Source organism: Nomascus leucogenys, chromosome 16, assembly GCF_006542625.1.
Source record: "Nomascus leucogenys isolate Asia chromosome 16, Asia_NLE_v1, whole genome shotgun sequence".
NCBI lineage: Eukaryota > Metazoa > Chordata > Mammalia > Primates > Hylobatidae > Nomascus > Nomascus leucogenys.
This window is the reverse complement of record NC_044396.1, coordinates 13,963,636-13,988,567: the sequence shown is the minus strand read 5'-3', so window position 1 is coordinate 13,988,567 and position 24,932 is coordinate 13,963,636. Positions and strand designations below refer to the sequence as shown.

General features: G+C 39.9%; 1 protein-coding gene across 2 annotated transcripts in view; it reads right to left on the bottom strand.

The window, feature by feature from the left end:
- Nucleotides 1-24,932, bottom strand: part of CDH17 (cadherin 17) — a 95,540-nt gene that overhangs the window by 5,740 nt on the left and 64,868 nt on the right. For both annotated transcript variants that reach the window (XM_003268315.4, XM_003268313.4), the window contains exons 13-15: nucleotides 20,595-20,839; nucleotides 17,463-17,593; nucleotides 14,732-14,971 (exon numbers count right to left, since the gene is read on the bottom strand). In XM_003268315.4, coding sequence (XP_003268363.1) covers nucleotides 14,732-14,971; nucleotides 17,463-17,593; nucleotides 20,595-20,839 — 616 coding nt within the window. The remainder of the gene's footprint in view (nucleotides 1-14,731; nucleotides 14,972-17,462; nucleotides 17,594-20,594; nucleotides 20,840-24,932) is intronic.

The window sequence follows — 24,932 nt, the reverse complement described above, 5'->3', positions numbered from 1 at the left end:
CTCCCCCAGCCCCCCACCCCCTGACAGGCTCTGGTGTGTGATGTTCCCCACCCTGTGACCAGTGTTCTCATTGTTCAATTCCCACCTATGAGTGAGAACATGCAGTGTTTGGTTTTCTGTCCTTGTGATAGTTTGCTGAGAATGATGGTTTCCAGCTTCATCCCTGTCCCTGCAGGGGACATGAACTCATCCTTTTTTATGGCTGCATAATATTCCATCGTGTATATGTGCCACATTTTCTTAATCCAGTCTATCATTGATGGACATTTGGGTTGGTTCCAAGTCTTTGCTATTGTGAATAGTGCCACAATAAACATATGTGTGCATGTGTCTTTATAGTAGCATGGTTTATAATCCATTGGGTATATGCCCCGTAATGGAATTGCTGGGTCAAATGGTCTTTCAGGTTCTGTATCCTTGAGGAATCACCACACTGTCTTCCACAATGGTTGAACTAGTTTACAGTCCCACCAACAGTGTAAAAGTGTTCCTATTTCTCCACATCCTCTCCTGCAACTGTTGTTTCCTGACTTTTTAATGATCACCATTCTAACCGGTGTGAGATGCTATCTCATTGTGGTTTTGATTTGCATTTCTCTGATGACCATCTTGCATTTCTCTGATGACCAGTGATGATCATGTTGATGTGTTTGTTGGCTGCATAAATGTCTTTTGAGAAGTGTCTGTTCATATCCTTTGCCCACTTTTTGATGGGGTTGTTTTTTTCTTGTAAATTTGTTTGAGTTCTTTGTAGATTCTGGATATTAGCCCTTTGTCAGATGTGTAGATTGCAAAAATTTTCTCCCATTCTGTAGGTTGCCTGTTCACTCTGATGGTAGTTTCTTTTGCTGTGCAGAAGCTCTTTAGTTTAATTAGATCCCATTTGTCAAATTTGACTTTTGTTGACATTGCTTTTGGTGTTTTAGTCATGAAGTCCTTGCCCATGCCTTTGTTCTGAATGGTATTGCCTAGGTTTTCTTCTAGGGATTTTATGGTTTTAGGTCTAACATTTAAGTCTTTACTTCATCTTGAGTTAATTTTTGTATAAAGTGTAAGGAAGGGATCCAGTTTCAGCTTTCTACATATGCCTAGCCAATTTTCCCAGCACCATTTATTAAATAGGGAATCCTTTCCCCATTGCTTGTTTTTGTCAGGTTTGTGAAAGATCAGATGGTTTTAGATGTGTGGTGTTATTTCTGAGGCCTCTGTTCTGTTCCATTGGTCTATATATCTGTTTTGGTACCAGTACCATGCTGTTTTGGTTATTGTAGCCTTGTAGTATAGTTTGAAGTCAGGTAGTGTGATGCCTCCAGCATAGTTCTTTTTGCTTAGGATGGTCTTGGCAATGTGGGCTCTTTTTTGGTTCCATATGAACTTTACAGTAGTTTTTTCTAATTCTATGAAGAAAGTCATTGGTAGCTTGAAGGGGATGGCATTGAATCTATAAATTACCTTGGGCACTATGGCCATTTTCACGATATTGATTCTTCCTATCCATGAGCATGGAATGTTCTTCCATTTGTTTGTGTCCTCCTTTATTTCATTGAGCAGTGGTTTGTAGTTCTCCTTGAAGAGGTCCTTCACATCCCTTGTAAGCTGGATTCCTCGGTATTTTATTCTCTTTGTAGCAATTGTGAATGGGACTTCACTCATGTTTTGGCTCTCTTTCTGTTATTGGTGTATAGGAATGCTTTTGGTTTTTGCACATTGATTTTGTATCCTGAGACTTTGCTGAAGTTGCTTATCAGCTTAAGGAGATTTTGGGCTGAGACAATGGGGTTTTCTAAATATGCAATCATGTCATCTGCAAACAGGGACAATTTGACTTCCTCTTTTCCTAACTGAAAACCCTTTATTTCTTTCTCTTGCCTAATTGCCCTGGCCAGAACTTCCAACACTATGGTGAATAGGAGTGGTGAGAGAGGGCATCCCTGTCTTCTGCCAGTTTTCAAAGAGAATACTTGCAGTTTTTGCCCATTCAGTATGATATTGGCTGTGGGTTTATCATAAATACCTCTTATTTTGAGATATGTTCCATCAATACCTAGTTTATTGAAAGTTTTTAGCCTGAAGGGCTGAATTTGGTCAAAGGCCTTTTCTGCATCTATTGAGATAATCATGTGATTTTTGTCATTGGGTCTGTTTATGTGATGGATTATGTTTATTGATTTGCATATGTTGAACCAGCCTTGCATCCCAGGGATGAAGCCAACTTGATTGTGTTGGATAAGCTTTTTGATGTGCCGCTGGATTCAGTTTGCCAGTATTTTATTGAAGATTTTCACATCGATGTTCATCAAGGATATTGGTCTAAAATTCTCTGTTTTTGTTGTGTCTCTGCCAGGCTTTGGTATCAGGATGATGCTGGCCTCATAAAATGAGTTAGGGAGGATTCCCTCTTTTTCTATTGATTGAAATAGTTTCAGAAGGAATGATACCAGCTCTTCTTGTACCTCTGGTAGAATTCAGCTGTGAATCCATCTGATCCTGGACTATTTTTGTTGGTAGGCTATTAATTATTGCCTCAATTTCAGAGCCTGTTCTTGGTCTATTCAGAGATTCAACTTCTTCCTGGTTCAGTCTTGGGAGGGTGTATGTATCTAGGAATTTATCCATTTCTTCTAGATTTTCTAGTTTATTTGTGTAGAGGTGTTTATAGTATTCTCTGATTGTAGTTTGTATTCCTGTGGGATCAGTGGTGATATCCCCTTTATCAGTTTTTATTGTGTCTATTTGATTCTTCTCTCTTTTCTTATTAGTCTTGCTAGCGGTCTATAAATTTTGTTGATCTTTTCAAAAAACCAGCTCCTGGATTCATTGTTTTTTTGAAGGGTTTTTTGTGTCTCTATCTCCTTCAGTTCTCTTCTGATCTTAGTTATTTCTTGCCTTCTGCTAGCTTTTGAATGTGTTTGCTCTTTCTTCTCTAGTTCTTTTAATTGTGATGTTAGGGTGTCAATTTTAGATCCTTCCTGCTTTCTCTTGTGGGCATTTAGTGCTATAAATTTCCCTCTACACACTGCTTTAAATGTGTCCCAGAGATTCTGGTACGTTGTGTGTTTGTTCTCATTGGTTTCAAAGAACATCTTTATTTCTGCCTTCATTTCGTTATTTATCCAGTAGTCATTCAGGAGCAGGTTGTTCAGTTTCCATGTAGTTGTGCAGTTTTGAGTGAGTTTTTGTCCTGAGTTCTAATTTGATTGCACTGTGGTCTGAGAGACAGTTTGTTAAATTTCTATTCTTTTACATTTGCTGATGAGTGCTTTACTTCCAATTATGTGGTCAATTTTGCAGTAAGTGCTATGTGGCCCTGAGGATAATGTATATTCTCTTCATTTGGGGTGGCGAGTTCTGTAGATGTCTATTAGGTATGATTGTTGCAGAGCTGAATTCAAGTCCTGGATATCCTTGTTAACCTTCTGTCTCATTGATCTGTCTAATATTGACAGTGGGGTGTTAAAGTCTCCCATTATTATTGTGTGGGAGTCTAAGTCTTTGTAGGTGTCTAAGGACTTGCTTTATGAATCTGGGTGCTCCTGTATTGGGTGCATGTATATTTAGGATAGTTAGCTCTTCTTGTTGAATTGATCGCTTTACCATTATGTAATGGCCTTCTTTGTCTCTTTACATCTTTGTTGATTTAAAGTCTGTTTTATCAGAGACTTGGATTGTGATCCCTGCTTTTTTTGCTTTCCATTTGCTTGGTAGGTCTTCCTCAATTCTTTTATTTTGAGCCTATGTGTTTCTCTGCACGTGAGATGGGTCTCCCAACAGCACACTGATGAGTCTTGACTCTTTATCCAATTTGCCAGTTTGTGTCTTTTAATTGGGGCATTTAGCCCATTTACATTTAAGGTTAATATTGTTATGTATGAATTTGGTCCTGTCATTATGATGTTAGCTGGTTATTTTGCCTGTTAATTGATATAGTTTCTTCCTAGCATCCATGGTCTTTACAATTTGGCATGTTTTTGCAGTGGCTGGTACTGGTTGTTCCTTCCCATGTTTAGTGCTTCCTTCAAGAGCTCTTTTTTTTTTTATTTTTTTTTGAGACGGAGTCTTGCTCTGTTGCCCAGGCTGGAGTGCAGTGGCGCAATCTTGGCTCACTGCAAGCTCCGCCTCCCGGGTTCACGCCATTCTCCTGCCTCAGCCTCTCTGAGTAGCTAGGACTACAGGCACCCGCCACCACGCCCAGCTAATTTTTTTGTATTTTTAGTAGAGACGGGGTTCACCATGGTCTCGATCTCCTGACCTCGTGATCCACCCGCCTCAGCCTCCCAAAGTGCTGGGATTACAAGCGTGAGCCACTGTGCCCGGCCCCTTCAAGAGCTCTTGTAAGGCAGGCCTGGTGGTGACAAAATCTCTCAGCATTTGCTTGTCTGGAAAGGATTTTATTTCTCACTCATGAAGCTTAGTTTGGCTGGATATGAAATTCTGGGTTGAAAATTATTTTCTTTAAGAACGTTGAATATTGGCCCCCACTCTCTTCTGGCTTGTGGAGTTTCTGCCGAGAGATCCACTGTTAGTCTGATGGGCTTCCCTTTGTAGGTAACCTGACCTTTCTCTCTGGCTGCCCTTAAGATTTTTTCCTTCATTTCAACCTTGGTGAATCTGACAATTATGTGTCTTGGGGTTGGTCTTCTTGAGGAGTATCTTTGTGGTGGTCTCTGTATTTCCTGAATTGAATGTTGGCCTGCCTTGCTAGATTGGGGGAGTTCTCCTGGATAATATCCTGAGGAGTGTTTTCCAACTTGGTTCCATTGTCCCCGTCACTTTCAGGTACACCAATCAAATGTAGATTTGGTCTTTTCACATAGTCCCATATTTCTTGGAGGCTTTGTTTGTTTCTTTTTACTCTTTTTTCTTCTTGTTTTATTTCATTAATTGGATCTTCAATCACTGATACACTTTCTTCCACTTGATTGAATCAGCTACTGAAGCTTGTGCATGCATCACGAAGTTCTCCTGCCATGGTTTTCAGCTCCATCAGGTCATTTAAGGTCTTCTCTACACTATTTATTCTAGTTAGCCATTCATCTAACCTTTTTTCCAGGTCTTTAGCTTCCTTGTGTTGGGTTTGAATGTGTTCCATTAGCTCAGAGAAGTTTGTTATTACCTACCTTCTGAAGCCTGCTTCTGTCAACTCATCAAAGTCATTCTCCATCCAGCTTTGTTCCATTGCTGGCGAGGAGTTGCGATCCTTTGGAGGAGAGGAGGCACTCTGGTTTTTAGAATTTTCAGCTTTTCTGCTCTGGTTTCTCCCCATCTTTTTGGTTTTATCTAGCTTTGGTCTTTGATGTTGGTGACCTACACTTGGGGTTTTGGTGCAGATGTCCTTTTTGCTGATGTTGATGCTATTCCTTTCTGTTTTGTTAGTTTTCCTTCTAACAGGTCTCTCAGCTGCAGGTCTGTTGGAGTTGGAGGTCCACTCCAGACCCTGTTTGCCTGGGTATCACAAGCAGAGGCTAAAGAACAGCAAATATTGCAGAACAGCAAATATTGCTCCCTGATCCTTCCTCTGGGAGCTTCATCCCAGAGTGGTACCCACCTATATGAAGTATCAGCCGGCCTCTACTGGGAGGTGTCTCCCAGTTAGGCCACATGGGAGTCAGGGACCCACTTGAGGCAGTCTGTCTGTTCTCAGAGCTGAAACGCCATGCTGGGAGAACCACTGCTCTCTTCAGAGCTGTCAGACAGGAATGTTTAAGTCTGCAGAAGTTATCTGCTACCTTTTGTTCGGCTATGCCCTGTCCATAGAAATGGAGTCTATAGAGGCAGTAGGCCTTGTTGAGCTGTGGTGGCCTCTGCCCGATTTGAGCTTCCCAGCCACTTTACCTACTGAAGCCTCAGCAATGGTGGATGTCCCTCTCCTAGCCAGGCTGCCACCTTGCAATTTGATCTCAGACTGCTGTGCTAGCAGTGAGCAAGGCTCTGTGGGCGTGGGACCTGCCGAGCCAGGCACGGGAGAGAATCTCCTTGTCTGCCGGTTGCTAAGACCTTGGAAAAAGTGCAGTATTTGGGCAGGAGTGTCCTGTTTTTCCAGGTACATTCTGTCATGGCTTCCCTTGGCTAGGAAAGGGAAATCCCCCCACCCCTGTGCTTCCTGGGTGAGGCGATGCCCCACCCAGTTCAGAGCCATTTTAAACAATGAACTCACCAATGAAAAGCACAGAAACGTGAAAAACAAGGCACTACATAAACTGCAAAAAGAAAAAAAAACCTAACAGTATGAGAGCTGGGAATATGTGTGTCCAGTAACTCAAATTTTTCACCACTCTGCCAGTGTCCATGAAAGCAAAAGCAAAAGCTCCTGTAAGTACTGACTTTTGGGTTACAAATTTTATCATGTAGATTACTTTATAAACAGAATCTGCAAATAATGGGGATCAACTGTATATGTCAGAAGATTGGAGAGTACCTGGGACTGAGCATCTGTAGACCTGATTCTGGGTTTCAAATCTGCTGCTTGTTAGCTATATAATTGGGTAAGTCATAACATTTACAGCCCCCAACATCCCTCTGAGTCCAGAAATAAGGGTATGCATGATATTATACCTGGTTTTCAGGGTATTTACCACCTTTTTTAAAATAGAAAATTGAGAGTACAAAAACACTAAACTTCAAATTTCTAAAAAAAAATTTGATTTTGCTACAATTCACACTTATGCCCTCCCCATTCATATCTGCCAAGACATTTCCCAAATTTGGGAAGATTTAAATATGCATATTTAAAAACTATTACGGCCCACCTAGATAAGATACAGTAACAGGGACCAGATTTACCGTTCCACCAAAAACAACTAAAAGAACAAAAAATATGTGAAACCATGGTTTTAAAGATTTATATATTAGGCAATGGACAGTGATTTCTGAAAGAAGGAAAGCAAATGAGGTAAATTTTATAATTGCCTCAGCTTACCACCCAAAGCAAATATCCAGGTATCAGTTGCAGGGAGCAGGAGCTCAGACAGAGCCCAGTGATGTCCCTGAGTTGAGGTGATAGAGCACAGGAGTAAGGGGAAGTCAAGGAAACTAGAGTTTACAGAGCAGAGTCCCAGAGAGAGCTGCAAAGAGAATGCGCACCAAAGAGATTTATAGAGGGGTCTCTTAAGGCTTTAGCTGAGTACTGATCAGTGTATGTATATGAAGGAACTACTCAAGGCTGGGGAAAGAACCACCTGAAAAGATTAGAGAACACAGCGCTCACAAAGAGCCAGGAATCATTCCTGGTCCCTAGAGCTGAAAATCTCATAATTCATGTGCTACCAGGTAGAATACGTAGAAGGCCTCACCTCACAAGTTTGAAAACATTAGCCCTAGAATAAATGCTGCCCTGGCCCTACCTAATAAAACTTAAAAGCAACACGTGAAAGCATCAAACTTTTTCCAAATAATCTAACTGTATTTCATTATAAAGTTCGTGAATATTTATGGGAATACAAAATATTCAGCATCTAAATGTCTGGCACTTAATAAAAAATTGCCAGACATTCAATAAAAGAGAAAAATATGACCTATGAGAGAAAAGATCAATTGAAGCCTACCCAGAAGTTATACATGTTATATAAATAGTGGGAAAAGACATGAAAACAGTTATAATTATATTCTATATGTTCAAGAAGCTACAAGACTGAGAAGTGTAGATAGATACAGAATATTTTAAAAACCCAAGTTAATTTATAGAAGAAAACTACAAAGTTTGATATAAAAATAGACTAGGTTGGATTAATGGCTATAATATAGCCATTGAATACAGCAGAAAAAAAACAGTAACTTGAAGATATAGAAATAAAGCTATCCAAAAAGAAACAGAAAAAAAAAATAAGCTTTGAGACAACTTCAAGTGGCCTAATACATGTGTAATTGAATTCCTGAAAGCCAAGAAAAATAGTGGAGAGAAAAACATTTTTGATGAGACAATGGCTAATATTTTTTTCATGTTTGATGAAAACTCCAAATCCTCAGATCCAAGATGATCATCAAACTTCAGGAACAAGAAAAATGGATAAAACACCACCAAGGCAATATGAGCATCAAATTACTTAAAAGTAATAAGAGAATATCTTAAAAGCACCCAGAGGAAAAAGAATACAAACATTCAATGGAACAAGGAAGAATCGTAGTGGGCAGGGCACCCCTGGTGGCTCATGCCTAGAATCCCAGCACTTTGGGAGGCCAGGGCAGGCAGATTACTTGAAGCCGGGAGTTTGAGACCAGTCTGGTCAACATGGAAAAACCCTGTCTCTACTAAAAATACAAAAAGTAGCTGGGCATCATGATGTGCACCTGTAATCCCAGCTACTAGGGATACTGAGGTACGAGAATCGCTTGAACCTGGGAGGCTGAGATTGTGCCACTGCACTCCAGCCTGGGCGACAGAATAAGACTGAGACTGTCTCAAAAAAAAAAAAAAAAAAAAAAAAAGTGATGAAATACTTTTGAAGTACTGAAAGAAAAAAATGTCTAAATAAATTTAAAAGTATTCTAGTCATGTTTTCTGGTTATGATGTAATTAGAAGTTAGAAAGTTATAAGGTAGAGGAAATATTCCCAGAATATTTGGAAACTAAATAACACATGATCACAAAAGAAATCTAAAGGGAAAACACAATGTATCAAATTTTGTGGGCCTGGCATAGTGGTTCACACCTGTAATCCCAGCATTTTGGGAGGCTGAGATGGGAGGCTCACTTGAACCCAGGAGTTTGATACAAGCCTGAGCAACATAGCGTGACCCCCATCTCTACAAAAAATTTAAAAATAAAAAATTAGCCAAGTGTGGTGGCTCATACTTGTAGTCCCAGCTACTTGAGAGGCTGAAGCAGCAGGATCGTCTGAGCCCAGGAATTCAAGGCTGCAGCGAGCCATGATCACACCACTGCACTGCAGCCTGGGTGACTGAGGCCCTGTCTATTAAAAAAAAAAATGCAGCTAATGTGACACCTAAGATAAATTTATAGCACTAAATGCCTGTTTAACAAAAAGATCTCAAATTAATGGCATCAGCTTCCACCTTAATGAAAACAGAACACAAACAAAAACACAATGTAGGAAGAATAAAGGAAATAATAAAGATCTGGCCAGTGAAATATGAAACAAAAACAGAAAAAAATCAATGAAACCAAAAGTTGGTTCTTTGAAAATATCAATAAAACTTCTAGCCAGATTATCAGGAAAAAAGATAATTAGCCAAAATCAGAATGAGGTGATATCACTACATATTCTACAGATATTAATAAAATATGAACTATATCAATAAATTAGATTAATGAAATAGATGAATTATTTGAAAGGTACAAGCTCAACCAAAAAGAAATATGTAAATTGAATTGTTCTATATCTGTAAAATAAAATTGAATTTGTAGTTAAAACTTCTTAAAAAAAAAATACACCAGGCCCAGATTGCTTTACTGGCAAATTCTTTCAAACTTTAAGAAGAAATAATACCAATTTTATGCAAACTTGTCCAGATAATTGAAGATAAAGAGGTGGAATGCTTCCTCATTATACAAGGCAAAATATGTAGAGAGACCAACATCCCTCATGAATATAGATGCAAAAATTAAGTTTTAGCAAATCCAACAATACATAAACATGGTAACATTTCATCACTAAGTAGGCTTTATCCCAGGAATAAGGTGATTTTAGATTCAAAAGTTGGTAATAATGCATCAATTAATAGGCCCAAAAAATCAAATCAGCCACATAGTCAATACATAGAGAAAAAGCACTTGAAAAATTTAATATCCATTTCCAATTTAGAAAAAAAAAAACCCTCACAAATTAGGAATAAAAGGCAAAGTCCCAAATCTAATAAAGATTACCTACAAAAAAAAACCTACAGCTAACATCATACTTAATGGTGAAAGGCTAAATGCTTTCTTCCTAAGATCATGAACAAGTCAAGTATTTCCGCTCTTACTACCTATTTGACATTTCACTGAAGGTTTCGGCCAGTCATAAACAAAAGGCATACAGACTGAAAAGGAAGAAGTCATTATTCACCGACAACATGATTGTCTATGTAGAAAATCTATGAAATCTAAATAAGGTCAACAAGCCTGTAGAATACAAATCGGTATACAGAAATTATATTCCTATATCTAGAAATATTTAGAAATTGAAATATTTAAAATATCGACAATATGAAATGCTTAGGGAAAATTTTGCAAGAACTATACACTGAAAACTAAAACACATTTCTAAATAAATGGAGACATATACCATGTTCATGAATTGGAAGACTTACTATATCAATTCTCCTCCAGATTCCCCCATAGATTCAACACAATCTCAACAGGATTTTTTTGGTAGAAAGGAACTGGCTACATTCTAAACTTTATACAGAAATGAAAAAGACATAGAATGAAGGAATTTTGAAAAAGAACAAAGTCGGAAAAATTAATCTACCTGATTTCAAGCCTTATACAGCTACAGCAATCAAGACAATGTGTTATTGGTATAAAAATAGAAACAGATTGGCCAGGCGCGGTGGCTCACGCTTGTAATCCCAGCACTTTGGGAGGCCGAGGCGGGCGGATCACGAGGTCAGGAGATCGAGACCACGGTGAAACCCCGTCTCTACTAAAAATACAAAAAACTTAGCTGGGCGTGGTGGCAGGCGCCTGTAGTCTCAGCTACTCGGAGAGGCTGAGGCAGGAGAATGGCATGAACCTGGGAGGCGGAGCTCGCAGTGAGCCGAGATTGCGCCACTGAACTCCAGCCTGGGCGACAGAGCGAGACTCCGTCTCAAAAAAAAAAAAAAAAAAAAAAAAAATAGAAACAGATTGATGAAACAGAAAAATTCAGAAGTAGACTTATATATAGGTGGTCACTTGATTTTTGCCAAAGTTGTTAAGATAATTCAATGTAAAAAAGGATGTTTTAAACAAATGGTGTCAGAACAGTTAGATAGCTATGTCAAAAACAATAAACTTTGGTCTTTACCACACCCCCTATGCAAGCATATCTCAGCGATATTATGGGTTTGGTTCCAGACCACTGCAATAAAGCAAATAGCTCTGTGAAGCAAGTCACACAAATTTTTTGTTTTTCTACTGAAATAACAGCTTATGCTATACTCTAGACTGTTAATGGCATTATACCTTAAAAAAAAAAAAAAAAAAAAAAAACAACCCTAATGTCCATACCTTAATTTAAAGGTACTTTGTTGCCAAAAAATGCTAATGATTATCTGATCCTTCAATGAGTCATAATCTTTTTGCTTCGAATCATTTCCTGTCTCAGTGTTGGTGGTTGCTGAAGGCTGGGGTGGCTGTGGCAATTTCCGAAAATAAGACAACCAATGAAGTTTGTTGCACTTATTGACTCTTCCTTTCATGAGAGAGTTCTCTGTAGCATGTGATGCTGGTTGATGGCATTTTACCAACAAGACAACATCTCTCAAAAATTGGAGTAAATCTTCTCAAACACTGCCACTGTTTTATCAACTATGTTTATGGAATACTCTAAATCCTTGTTTGTTATTTCAACAGTGTTCATGGCATCTTCACCAGAAGAGGATTCCATTGTTCAAAAACAAACAAACAAAACACATTGTTCAGATGTAAGAAGCAACTCTCATTCATTCCAGTTTGATCATGAGATTGCAGCAATTCAGTTACATCATCAAGGCTCTACTTCTAATTCTAGCTCTATTATTATTTTCACCACATTTTCAGTGATTCCTCCACTGAAGTCTTGAACCCCTCAAAGTCATCCATAAGGGTTGGAATCAATTTCTTCCAAACTCCTACTAATGTGTATATTTCAACCTCTTCCCATGAATCACAAATGTTCTTGATGACATCTAAACTGGCGAATCTTTTCCAGAAGGTTTTCAATTTACTTTGCCCAGATCCATCAAAGGAATTACTATCTAATAGCAGCTATAACGTTATGAAATGTATATCTTAAACAATTTGAAAGTCAGAATTACTCCTTGATCTGGGGCCTGCAGAATGGATGCTGTGTTAGCAGGCATGAAAACAACATTTATTTCCTTGTACATCTCCACCAGAGCTCTTGAGTAACCAGATGCATTGTCAATGAGCAGTAATATGTTGAGAGGAATCTTTTTGGGGGGACAGTAGGTCTCAACTGTGGGCTTACAATATTCAGTAAACTATGCTGTAAACAGATGTGCTGTCATCTGGGCTTTGTTGTTCCATTGACAGAGCACAGACAAAGTAGATTTAGCATAATTCTTAAGGGCCCTAGTATTTTAGGAATGCTAAATTAGGGTTGGCTTTAACTTAAAGTCACCAGCTGCATTAGCCCTAACAAGAGCCAGCCTGTCCTTTGAGGCTTTGAAGCCAGGCATTTACTTCTCTAGCTATGGATGTCTAAGATGGCATTGTCTTCCAAAAGAAGGCTGTTTCATCTACATTGAAAAGCTTGTTTAGTGTAGCCACTTTCATTAATGATCTCAGATCTTCTGGATTACTTGCTTCCGTGTCAATTTGCTGCATCACTTTGCACTTTGTTATGGAAATAGCTTCTATCCTTAAACATCATAAATCAACCTCTGCTAGCTTCAAACTTTTACTCTGCAGTTTCCTCACTTCTGTCAGCCTTTACGGAACTGGGGAGTTAAGGCCTTGCTCTGGGTTAGATTTTGGTTTAAGGGAATATTGTTGCTGTTTTAATCTTCTATCCAGACCACTCAAACTTTCTCCCGTAATGGCAATAAGGCTGTTTTGCTTTTTTATTATTATTTGTGTTCACTGTAGTTTCACTTTTAATTTCCCTCAATAACTTTTCTTTCGCCTTCACAACTTGGCTAAGCATTTCATGCAAGAGGCCTGGTTTTTGGCCAGTCTTGGCTATCAACACAACTTCCTCACTAAGCCAAATCACGTCTAACTTTTGTTTTAAAGTGAGAGATGTGTGACTCTTCCTTTCACCTGAACACTTACATGCCATTGTGAGGTTATCAATTGGCCTAATTTCAATATTGTGTCTCAGGCAATAGGGAGGCCCAAGGAGAGGGAGAGACATGGGGAAATAGCCAGTCTGTGGAGCGTCAGAACATTCATCGACGTCGCATTGACAGATTAAGTTTGTTGTCTTATATGAGTGTGGCTCCTGGTGTCCCAAAATAATTACAATAATAACATCAAAGATCACTGATCAGCATAACAGATATAATAATGAAAAAGTTTAAGAATTACCTAAATGTGACAGAAATACAAAGTGAGCACATGCTGTTGGAAAAATTGCACCAAGAGACTTTGTTGCCACAAACCTTCATTTTATAAAAAATGGAACATCCACTGGGCATAATAAAGCAAAGTGCAATAAAATGAGGTATGCCTATACAAAAATTACCTTAAAAAGGCATAGAGCTAAATGCAAAAGTTAAAACTATAAAATTTAGGAAATGAAAAAAACAGAAAACTTTAGGGACCCTAAGTTTGGCAAAAATTTAAGCATCACAACGTACAAATCATGAACAAAACATGAAAAAAGTAGATACCAAAATTTTTAAATTTGCTCTTCAAAATATACTTGCAAAATGAAAAGACAAGCCATGGCCTAGGAGAAAATATTTACAAAAGATACATATCTAACAAAGCACATCATCTAAATATATTAAAAATGCTTGCAAGTCAAAAATAGAATCCAAACAGCCTAATTTTTAAAAAATGAATACAATATCTAACCAGACACTTCACCAATGAAGATGGATGGCAAATTGCATATGAAAAGATGCTCAACACCACTAGTCATTAGAGAAATACAAATAAAACGATTATGAGATACTACTCCACGCCCACTGGAATGGCTAAAATTAAACAGGCCAAGCACAGCAAGTTCTGGGAGAATGCTGAGCAACTGGACCTCTCACACACTGGTGGGAATGTAAAATGTTAAGAACAATTTGGAAAGCAGTTCAACCTTTCCTTAACAATTTAATCATATGCCTGCCATATGACCCAGCCATTCCACTCCTCAGTATTTAACCAAGAAAACTGCAAATGTATGTCCCTACAAAATATTTGTTCACAAATCCTCACAGCAGCTTTGTAACAGCAAAAGTTGGAGTTACAATCAACAGGTGAAGAGGTATAGTCATTCAATGGAATACTACCCCTCAATAATCAGGAATGAAGTATTGATGCATGTAACAACACCAGTACATCTCAAAATAATGAGATGAAAGAAGCCAGACCAAAAAAAGTATACATACTATACTATTCTATTTAGATGAAATTATTGAAAATGAAAACTATAGTAATGGAAAGCACATCAATGGTTGCCTGGCGAGAGGGGGGATGGTTGGGAAACAGAGATTATAATAGGGCATGAAGTATCTTCTGGAGGTGGTGGAAATGTTCATTGTCTTGATTGTGCTGATGGCTTCAGTGGTATTTACATATAATCAATTCTCATAAAATTGTATACTTTATATATATATCTCTCTCTCAAAGTTTTTAAAAATTTCTATAAAATCTGCTTTCCCTCTGTCATTGAAAATTTTGCAAATGATGCTTAGGTCATCCAACTGTTCGTCTACACCAAAGGAATGCTATGTGGTCATAATCTTTCCTCCCTTGAAAACCTGGGGCTTTGTCCCCTCCAGAGTCCCTCCCTGTGCAAGCTTCCAAAGCATGAACTTCCTTCCTGGAGCATGAGAGAAAGCTCTGTGCTGAGTACTGCCAACTCACCAAGTTAAATAAAACCTACTTTCACCATCCATCTGTGTTTTTTTCCATGTATTTCTGACAACTCACCATTGATTTTGGAAACTTCCCAGTCACTTTGTAAGCTTCCACTGCCGAGGGAAAATGTAAAATGGGGACCCCGAAATAAGTGCTGATCGTCATCAGTAGCCTCGAAAATGAGACTTCCAGGTGCACTGAGGGGATGGCAGAAGAACAAGCCCGTGTAGTCCTTGGCCAGCCTGGGAGGGTTGTCATTCACATCCGTAAGGATCAGGTGGAACTCTGACACAGAGCTCAAGGAAGACCCTCCTAAGGAATTGAATGATTGAAACATGGGATCAGCTCACTCATTTTCCTCTTAATAAGAAAGATTTCCCTTTCTTTAAAATTCAAGGAGTTAGGTACACTGAGATGCTAGAAAGATGACAAGCTTTTAGAATCAAAGACCTAGTTTCATTACTGGTTAAAAAAGTCTTACTGATCATCATAATAATAACTAAGATATATGTGCTAATATTTTACATATATTACTTCAAAATAATTGTGAAAACTGAGCTCAGAAGTTTAACTTGCCCAAGGCAGAGAGGCTTTCAATCCAAGAGGTCTAACTCTAGCACTCACACCTTCACTTGCTCCTTAGCAGGCCTTAGGCATGTTAGTCGAGTTTTCTAAGCTTATTTTCTTCAGCTGTGTGGCTTTGCAAGAATCCTGCATATGAGTGAATGTTCTGGAAAATAGTAAAAGGCTCCACAGACATTATTTACTATATGATAGGAGTGAAAAACTTGGAGCTGCAGCATAACCGGTTGGTAGCTATGTAATCTTGGGCAAGTTACTTAATTTCTCAGTGCTTTGGTTTCCTCGTTCATAGTATGTGGTACCTTATAGTGTTGTATGAGGAGTAAGTTATTACACTAAGTGCTCAGTATGGGGCTGTCAGTGCAACGTAAACACTGACTGTTATTATGTCCTCCCCAACACCAATCACAGACAACAGACATTGTTTCTACAACTTCTGACTCTGACCTTGTTTGATTCCAGTAATGTTTTCTTGCTCATTTCCAGTAAACCCTGTTTTCTTGCTTTTCTTCTCAACATCGTCTATGTCCATGGCTATACTTAACCAAAGAAGAAAAGGCCACCGTGTTCTTGAAGTCATTGTATCTATTTATATCATGTCAGTGCCAAAAACTAAAAATAGAACAGGGTTTTGGACCCTGGTTTTGATTTCTGAAACTTCTAGAACGTGAGAAACTCTTGGGACACATCCAGAGTGAAGTTCTGATCCCCATGGTATGAGAAAGGGTTGTGCACAGCATAAAGGCTCAGCCAGAACCTGCCTGCTGCTTCACTGGGAGCTTTTAAATCAAGAGTTAAATGTATACAATGCGATAGTGGAATGTGCTTCACTCAAGCAAGAGACAGAAACAGAGGGCCTGTCCACTCACACACACCCTTCCCAAGCTGGCACGCGGTTCTGCATTCTACCCTTTTTGGTTTGACTTGACTGAAGTAATTTTGTTTTTCTTAATCTTTCCATATGCCGGGGCCATTTTTATGATTCCTGTCTCTCTTCTCCGTTTCAGCTCTCAACCCTGGGCCTCACATTTTGAAAGTTTTTTTTCAGAGCTGTGGTAGGTGGGGAGCGTCTAAAAACATATTTATTAATTTGTTTAATTCTCTTTTTTGGTAAACCTGGCAGATACATTTACTAGCTAATTAGAGCCTGATCAACATTGGATCAACAGATTTCCTACTTGTATGTCTTAAAATTCCATGAAAATGCAAAGAAACTCTGTGTTAGTTGCCAGGCTCATTATTGGGTAAACATACTCTTCCTATGAGTTTATTTTTATTTAAAAAAGTTCTCTGGAACTCCACACTTGCAGCCAGCAGGCAATATATATCATCACAACTGAAATAAATAGGATACAAAGATTACACAGGAATGGCTCGAACATCCTGGGCTTTTCTGTCTTTCCTTTCAAAAGTTCACCTGATTTTGTCAAAACACAGATACCCTGGTTCACCCAAACCTATGGAATCAGAATCTCCAGGGGTGGACTCCTAGTGTCTGTATTCAACACGCTCCCCGGGGATTCTGACACACATCAAAGTAAAGAATATTTCATAAAACATTTTCTGCTTCAAAAGGGATGAGAGTGACAATTTAAGGCTGAAGGTGGTCTACGTGAACAGGTAGGTGGTTTGACTCCACTCAGAGCTCCTGAGAGAAACCCACAACCACGCTGGAAGAAGGGAGATAGTTCAGCCAGGGACACAGAACTCTCTCTAGAAGAGGCCATAGCCCCTACAGGAAACCACAGAGTGAGCAGCAGCCCTGCTGGGGGCACAGGTGTTTTTCACCTTTAACAAAACCACAAAGGGGCTGGGCATGGTGGCTCACGCCTGTAATCCCAGCACTTTGGGAGGCAGAGGCAGGCAGATCACCTGAGGTCGGAAGTTTGAGACCAGGCTGGCCAACATGGTGAAACCCTGTCTCTACTAAAAATATAAAAAATTAGCCAGGCATGGTGGCGGGCACCTGTAATCCCAGCTACTCGGAAGGCTGAGGCAGGAGAATTGCTGGAACCCACAAGGTGGAGGTTGCAGTGAGTAGAGATCGCACCACTGCACTCCAGCCTGGGCAACAGAGACTCCATCTCAAAAATAAAGGAAGATATGAGCACTCCCTTATATTTTGTACCCTTCTCATCCTTCCACTTCAAGGTTGTGATGTTAAACCCATGTATCTTCTGATAATCTATGTTTTGTTTTTTTTTTTTTTTTTTTTGCTTACCTACTTCTGTGGCCACCACTTGTACCCGATATGGACTTCCGGCTTCTCTGTCCAATGGAGCCACACTAAAGATCTCACCAGTCACGTGGTCAATTTTAAGCCAACCTCTTATGTCTCCCCTCAGTGAATAGCTTCATCAAATGAAAACAAACAGCAAAAGAAAGCCTGCATTACTTTGCATGAAAATGTGAAGCTAGTTCGTGCATCAACTAAATATGTTTGTGCATCCTTTAAATATGTCGTAAATAATATACAAATGATAATACAAATGAGATTATCATTATCAGCATTATTTGTGTATTATTTACAACATATTTAAAGGATCTATTATATTATTAATGCTTTATTTGCATTTCATCTGTCTTCAAAAGGATTTGTTCATCCTTACAATGTGGTGTTTGTGCTTGTATTAGGAAGGGTATAGTTCACAACTTCTGGGGAAAGTAGTTAAACTTTTCTGGCAATCAAATAATTCAAATTAAAGTAACCCGGAAGTATCTTTTAAAACCTCTTAGCAAACAACCCATCTAGAAAATTTGAACACCCAGTGGTGCAAATGTTGGACGAGATGGGTGGATACTCGTAGACCCTGGTAACACAGTGAATTCCTCATCCAACAAACATCTATTGAGTTCTGAGGAAGATCAGGCAGTGGGCCAAGGGAGGAGGTCACAAAAAGGGGCTCTTAGGCAAGTGAGATAGACAGATGAACAGATAATTCCAATAAAATGTGGTAAACACAACAGAGGGGGCCCTATGGAATCCAAGAGCAGTTTACAGGAATCAGCACAGTCTTTCTGAAGGAGTAGATGTTAAAGGCAAGAAGAAGACGCTTCAAGCAGAAGGAAGAGTGTGAGATAAAGCACCAAGGGCCAAGCAACAGCATGGCGAGTGTGGGGTCAGGCATTTCAGCAGTGCTGGGGTATACATGGGAAGCAGAAGGTGGCAGAAGGTGAAGCCACAGAGATTTGAAGAGCCAGATCATAAGAAGCAATGGGCAGCCAGTCAATGATTTAAGCAAGAGGGTGACCTGGCCATATTTGTGTTTTCAACAGAGTTCATTGGTAGGTGTATGGAAGATGAAGTTGAGACAGACAAGACTAGAACCACAGGAAAACCAATGGTAGTCCTTTAAAAAGCAACACATCATAGTTATGAGGATGTCCATATCTTTAGACTAAATAATTCCACTCCTGGAAATGCTACCTAAAAAAACCCAATTTAATCAAAGTTTAAAAAGAATTACATGCATACATCTATTTAAAACATTTTCTATAATAAATACTGAAAGCAACCTACATATCAAAGGATAAGAGAATCATTAAAAAATTATGATGTGTTAATTTCCCACAATGTATTTTTTTTAGTATATTCCATATGCCAAACACTGGGTTAGGTTATATATATGGGTAATGAATATGAAACCCTTTATACTTGGGATTTCATCCTGAAAGAGATGGAATGCTTTGGAGGGTTTTGAAAGAGGAGTCAGATGATCTGATTTACTTTTTTAAAAGGTCACTGACTGCAATTCAGTGAGTAGATTCAGGGTGGGGTGGGGGATGGCAGGGGCAAGGATGAATCCAGAACAGACATGGTGGTGCCTTGCAGTAGGCTGGAAGCAGGGAGAAGCAGGTGGATTCTGAATACATTTCAATAAAAGAATCTATAATATTTGCTGACGGATTGGATTCAAATCCATTGGGTGCTAATGGATTTTAAGTTTGTGGAGCTGGAGAATTAAATTACTCAGACCAACACTGGAGTCATCCTTAATTCTTAACAGGCTTATTACTCATGTCTGAACTATTGATTATTCCTTACTCCTGAAACACTTTCTTCATTTGTCTTCTGGAATTGTACTTTACAGAACACCTCTTCTCAGTCTCCCTTGCTAACCTCCTCTTCCTGACCTCAACTTAATGGTGTATGTATCCTTTCCTTGTTTCATCACAGTAATTTTCTTACATGCCTTTATTTTTCCCAATGATAAACTTTTTATTCACATATTTGACCAATGATTTTTATAGCATTTTCATGAAGAAGGTAGGAACTTTTGTTAAATGGTATAAAGATTAAAAACATTTTGTGTCTCCTCATAATTTTTGACTCAGTAGTATCTACACTAAACCATAGAGTATATCCCCTGCTGTTCTTTCTTCTCTATAAAACTACAGAATTAGTTAGAGTAAAACTGTAGGTGGTAACTTTGCTTCTCAATGATCAGATAAAGGTCTTAGAAGTGAATCCAAGTGCCTGAAGGACAGCTCAATGGGAGGCACGATTCCCTCCAGATGTTTAGAGAAACTTAAGGAACTGTCTGTCATTCATAGCCACATACATGATTTAAGTCATGCTGAAATATTTCTTATGCCATAGACAGGAGGTGTAATGTACAACAGCAGTGAAAGATCTGAGTTTAAGTCTTATTAACTACATGATCTTAAAGATTTTATAGATATTATACAGATATATACAAACATATTTCTTAGGCAAATTAATCATCATTGTACTTTTTAAGGCAAATCTGTGTGGGTCTTATTGAACTGAAAAAAAGGAATTGCTAAGATGGAAATAGTTACACATTTTGTTTAGCCACTTCAGCCAGAGCACCAGCTTCTCCAGGGGTGCCCTAGATCAGTTCTTTGGAGCCAAGGAACCTATGTGTCCTACATGCAGAAGATTCCCTCAGCCCTGTAAGTTGGCATGGTCTGTCCGATTGGGCTTTGGTCTCTGTCTAGAACTCCTAATACACCTTTAAGGCTGGAACCCTTTCCTAAACCCCAGCCTAGGTAACTGGCTTAGTTAGACACAGGGCCTGGTTCTTCTAGTGTCTCAGAGGTGAACCTCACCTCCTGAACCATCCAGCTCTCAGCTGGGACCTGAAGCTCATGGGCTGGAATGGAACCTCACCCTGCTTCCCACTTGTCTGAGCCTAGATGGTTATTGATGAACCACCATCCCTTGGAATGCCCCCAGGGTGTTGACACCTTCCTAAACCAAGGCCAAGTTCATCATTGCTGGGTATGCTGTGAGGGTCAGCCCTGGAGTCAGTGCAGGCCAGCTCCTCCTCCCCCACCATTGGCTTTGGTGACCATGCAGCCAGGCCTGCCCAGCACTGTTGCCCTTTACCTTATGTCCAGACCTTCTGGATCCTTGGCAGTCACATTGCCCACTTTAGTGCCTATAGCTACATCCTCACTGACTTTCGCTTGGAATACGTGCTGGGAAAATTGAGGTGCTTCATTCACATCTGTCACAATAAGCGTGAACTTGGCAAAAGAACTTGTATTGTACATCACACCAAACACTAGAGGCTCAGGATTTTCTGCTTGGAACACAATATTGGAAACAGCTGCTGTTTCAAAATCAAGAGGCTGTGTAGGAGAAAGAGAGAAAATTAATTTTGGGGTGATTAGCTCCCTTAAAAGATTCATTCCCTATGCTTCTTAAACTCTCATATATTCAATATATGATATTGGGAAAACTGGATATCCACATGTAGGAGAATGAAATTAGACTATCTCATACCATATATGAAAATCAGTTCAAAATAGATTACAGACAAAACATAAGACCTAAAACTATAACAACACTAGAAGAAAACTCTGATATTGGTCTTGGCAATGATCTTTTTTTTATTATTTTTTATTTTTGAGATGGAGCCTCATGCTCTGTCACCCAGCCTTGAGCCTTGAGTGCAGTGGCGCGATCTTGGCTCACTGCAAGCTCCGCCTCCCAGGTTTGTTCAAGTGATTCTCCTGCCTCAGTCTCCCAAGTGGCTGGGATTACAGGCACCTACCACCACACCCGGCTAATTTTTGTATTTTTAATAGAGACAGGGTTTCACCATGTTGGCCAGGCTGGTCTCAAATTCCTGACCTCAGGTGATCCGCCCGCCTCGGCCTCTGTTGAAGACTTTGTGCTGTGTTATCCTATGACAGAAGGGCAAACCATCCCACGAGATAGAGAGAGGAACCTCACCCTTTTATTTTTAGTAGAGATGGGGGTTTTGCCATGTTGGCCAGGCTGGTCTCAAATTCCTGACCTCAAGTGACCCGCCCACCTCAGCCTCCCAAAATGCTGGGATTATAGGCGTGAGCCACTATGCCCAGCCTAGCAATGATCTTTTAGGCGTGACCCCAAAAGCACAGACTACAAAAGCAAAAATAGACAAATGGGATTTCATCAAACTAAGAAGCTTCCACATAGCAAAGGAAACAGTGAAGCGGCAACTTACAGATCAGGAGAAAATATTTGCAAATACACATTAGAAAAAGGATTAATATAAAAAATTTATAAGGAATTCAAACAACTCAGTAGCAAGAAAGCAACCTGTTTAAAGCATAGGCAAAGGACCTGAATAGTCATTTCTCAAAAGAAGACATACAAATAGCCAACAGGTACATGGAAAAAAATGCTCATTACTACTCGTCGGAGAAACGCAAATTAAAGCCCCAGTGAGATGTCACCTCACACCTGTTAGAATGACTTATCAAAAAGACAAAAAACAAACATTGGTGAGGATGTGGAGAAAAGGGAACCCTGTACACTGTTGGTAAGAATGTAAATTACAATAGCCATTGTGGAAAACAGTATGGAGGAAACTCAAACAATTAAAAATAGAACTACCATATGATCCAGAAATCCCACTACTGGCTATATAAAGTCAGTATGTCAAAGAGATATCTGCACTCCCATGTTCACTGCAGCATCATTCACAATAGCCAAGACATGGAATCAGCCTAAGTGTCGAACAACAAAAACTGGATAAACAAAATGCGGTGTGTATTCATATATATATATACACACACACACCCACACACATATATATACACACACACAATGAAATACTGTTCAGCTTTAAAAAGGAAGGAAGTTCCATTATTTGTGATAACATGGATGAACCTAGAAGATATTACGGTAAGTGAAATAAGCCAGGCATGAAAAGACAAATACCACGTGTTCTCACTTGTATGTGGAATCTAAAGGTGTTGAACTCAGAGAGTAGAATGTTGGTTACCAGGAGCTGGGGTGTGAGGAGATTGGGGAGGTGCTGGTAAAAGCAGGCAAAATTTCAGTTAGAAGGAATAAGTTTAAAGGATCTATTATACAACCTGGTACTATAGTTACAACAATATAGTGTATACTTTAAAATCACAGAGAGTAGATCTTAAGTGTTGTCATCACAAAAGATGATAAGTCTGTGAGGTAATGCAGATGCTAGTTAGCTCTAATTAGTCATTCTACAATGTATGCATATTTCAAAACATGTTGTCCTCCTATACAATTTTTGTCAATTATAAACAAGACAAACTTTCATAGCAGTGGTTCTCAGTCGAGTGCCAGCAAAAACCTTCTCAGAAGGATAACAGAGCCATGAAAGAGTCTTTTCTGCAGTACTTACCAAAGCTTGCACTACACTAATATGTCTTAGAAGAGGAACGGGAACATGGAACTCCTCAAATTTATGTAACTGTGGGATGCTTCATTTATTCAACAGAAATGTATTGATTCTCCCAAGACAGTTCTCAGGTGACAGCTTGGGAAATGCTTACATAGAGATTTCCATTTTTTATGGGAAATGATTTTCCAAGGGCCTCAAAACTCAAGCCCCCAAATCAAAAATTTTAAACTCATGGAGGATGGGAGAGGGAAACAGAGATGACAGATGATCTGCTGAGGACCTGCCAGATGGAACCAGGAATGAACATCAAGCAACCAATTTTGGTTTCATATGAGGCAGAATTTAACAGGGCTACCCAAGAGTACTCCCCCTCTTCAGGAGTGGGCTTACTGCTGTCTTCTCCGTGTCAGCTTCCTGGTCCCTACATTCCATCCTCAAACTGACAAGTTGCACATCCTCTGCAGTCTCATAGCACCTAATACATCTAAGTGTTGATGTATTTTAGATCTTCACTGACCCGAAGCTCCATGAGAGGAAGAACTGCGTCATATTCATCTTTGCTTCTCATCTCTTCCTTGACACACAGTGCCCACAGTGGGCTGGTCAGGAAATACAAAGACCAGAAAGGCCTGGTTCTTGAGGGCCTCCATGGAGAGGAGATTCTGGAGAACATCCCCACCTTCCAGAACCCCCTTTCCCCCATGCATGCACCAACACACACCATCATGACTCACTCTCTAGTTCATAAGTGCTGTGGGACAATTTTTCACGTGGAAGGGTGGGAACTGTGTGTGAAGACTCAGAGTTGAGATAGAAGAATCAATTGAAATTTGTTCAAATACATAAGAGATAAAATCATGTAAGCCAGCTAAGTGTGAAAAAAGAGGTTGTTCGTAGTGATAAGCACCCACTGTCTGCAGGGCCTGGCCCTCGTTGACCTCGTGACGTGGTCTGATACACGTCACGTGGTGCACGGTTCAATTAGGGCTTCTCCCCCTGAAGTGGAGGCGGGGAGAACAAGCTGGAGTTTCTGACTCACAGGACCCACTCCCAGTCTCAGGGGATGACAGAACTGTCCAGTTGAGATAAAAGCCTAGTAGACCAAGTAGGAAGGCAGCAGCCCCCAGAATGAGCCTGTGATGGGGACAAAGGACACAGGTCTCTGTTCCTATCCAGTCCAGCAAAGTCCGGGCCCAGGCAGGCAGCACAGTTGTCCATATGCTCAGACAGAGCACGTGCATCCATCCTCACCACCAAGCAGGTCCTAAGCACCCTCCCTGGCTTTTCCTCATGCTATCACTGTGGCCCCAGAGACAATGGTTTAAAGAAATGAGACAGTGTGTGTGCAAATGAGAAGCAGCCCATATTACCAGAGGAGAACGTGCAAGGCTGAGAGTGGAAAGAGAAGACTGTATGGCGAGCTGAGGAGTTGGAATTTCTTCCTTGACTAACAAGGTCAGATCTGTGTCTTAGAAAGATAACTCCAGGAGCAGCTGCCTGGGGGATGGATTCGAGGTGATCCACACTGGGGCAGGAAGACTAGCTATAAGGCAGTGTCAGTGTTCCCTAAACACTGGATGGAAGAATGAATGAAAAGCAGCAGCCCGCCATTGAGGATTCTATCCACATAACTTCCACACCTGGAAAAACATCAAACCAAATCTTCTGGGGAAATCATTATAAATGGAAGATGCTAAATTAGCAAATGGTAATCAGCAGAGCTGAGCCAAGAACAAGCCTTGTCCGGCCATGTGCATTGTGTTTCATGACATGGGGCCATGACTGAGAGGCCAAGTCAAGAGACCTGTCACTGCCTCTTGGAATGGCCTCAGTCCCATATGGCAAGACATATTCCAGTTAACTGAAAAAACCTGCTCATACCACGATTCCTTTTGTGCACACAACTGCCTGAAAGGTCAAACCTAGTGATTTAGATTCAACCTGGAGGCAAAGAAAATGCTGAAGGAGAGGGGTTGAGACTGGGATATTTACCATTTTCACTAGTGATCACTGATGATATCAAAGTGTGCACATTTCTTTTCCAGATGACATTTGGTCAGGTT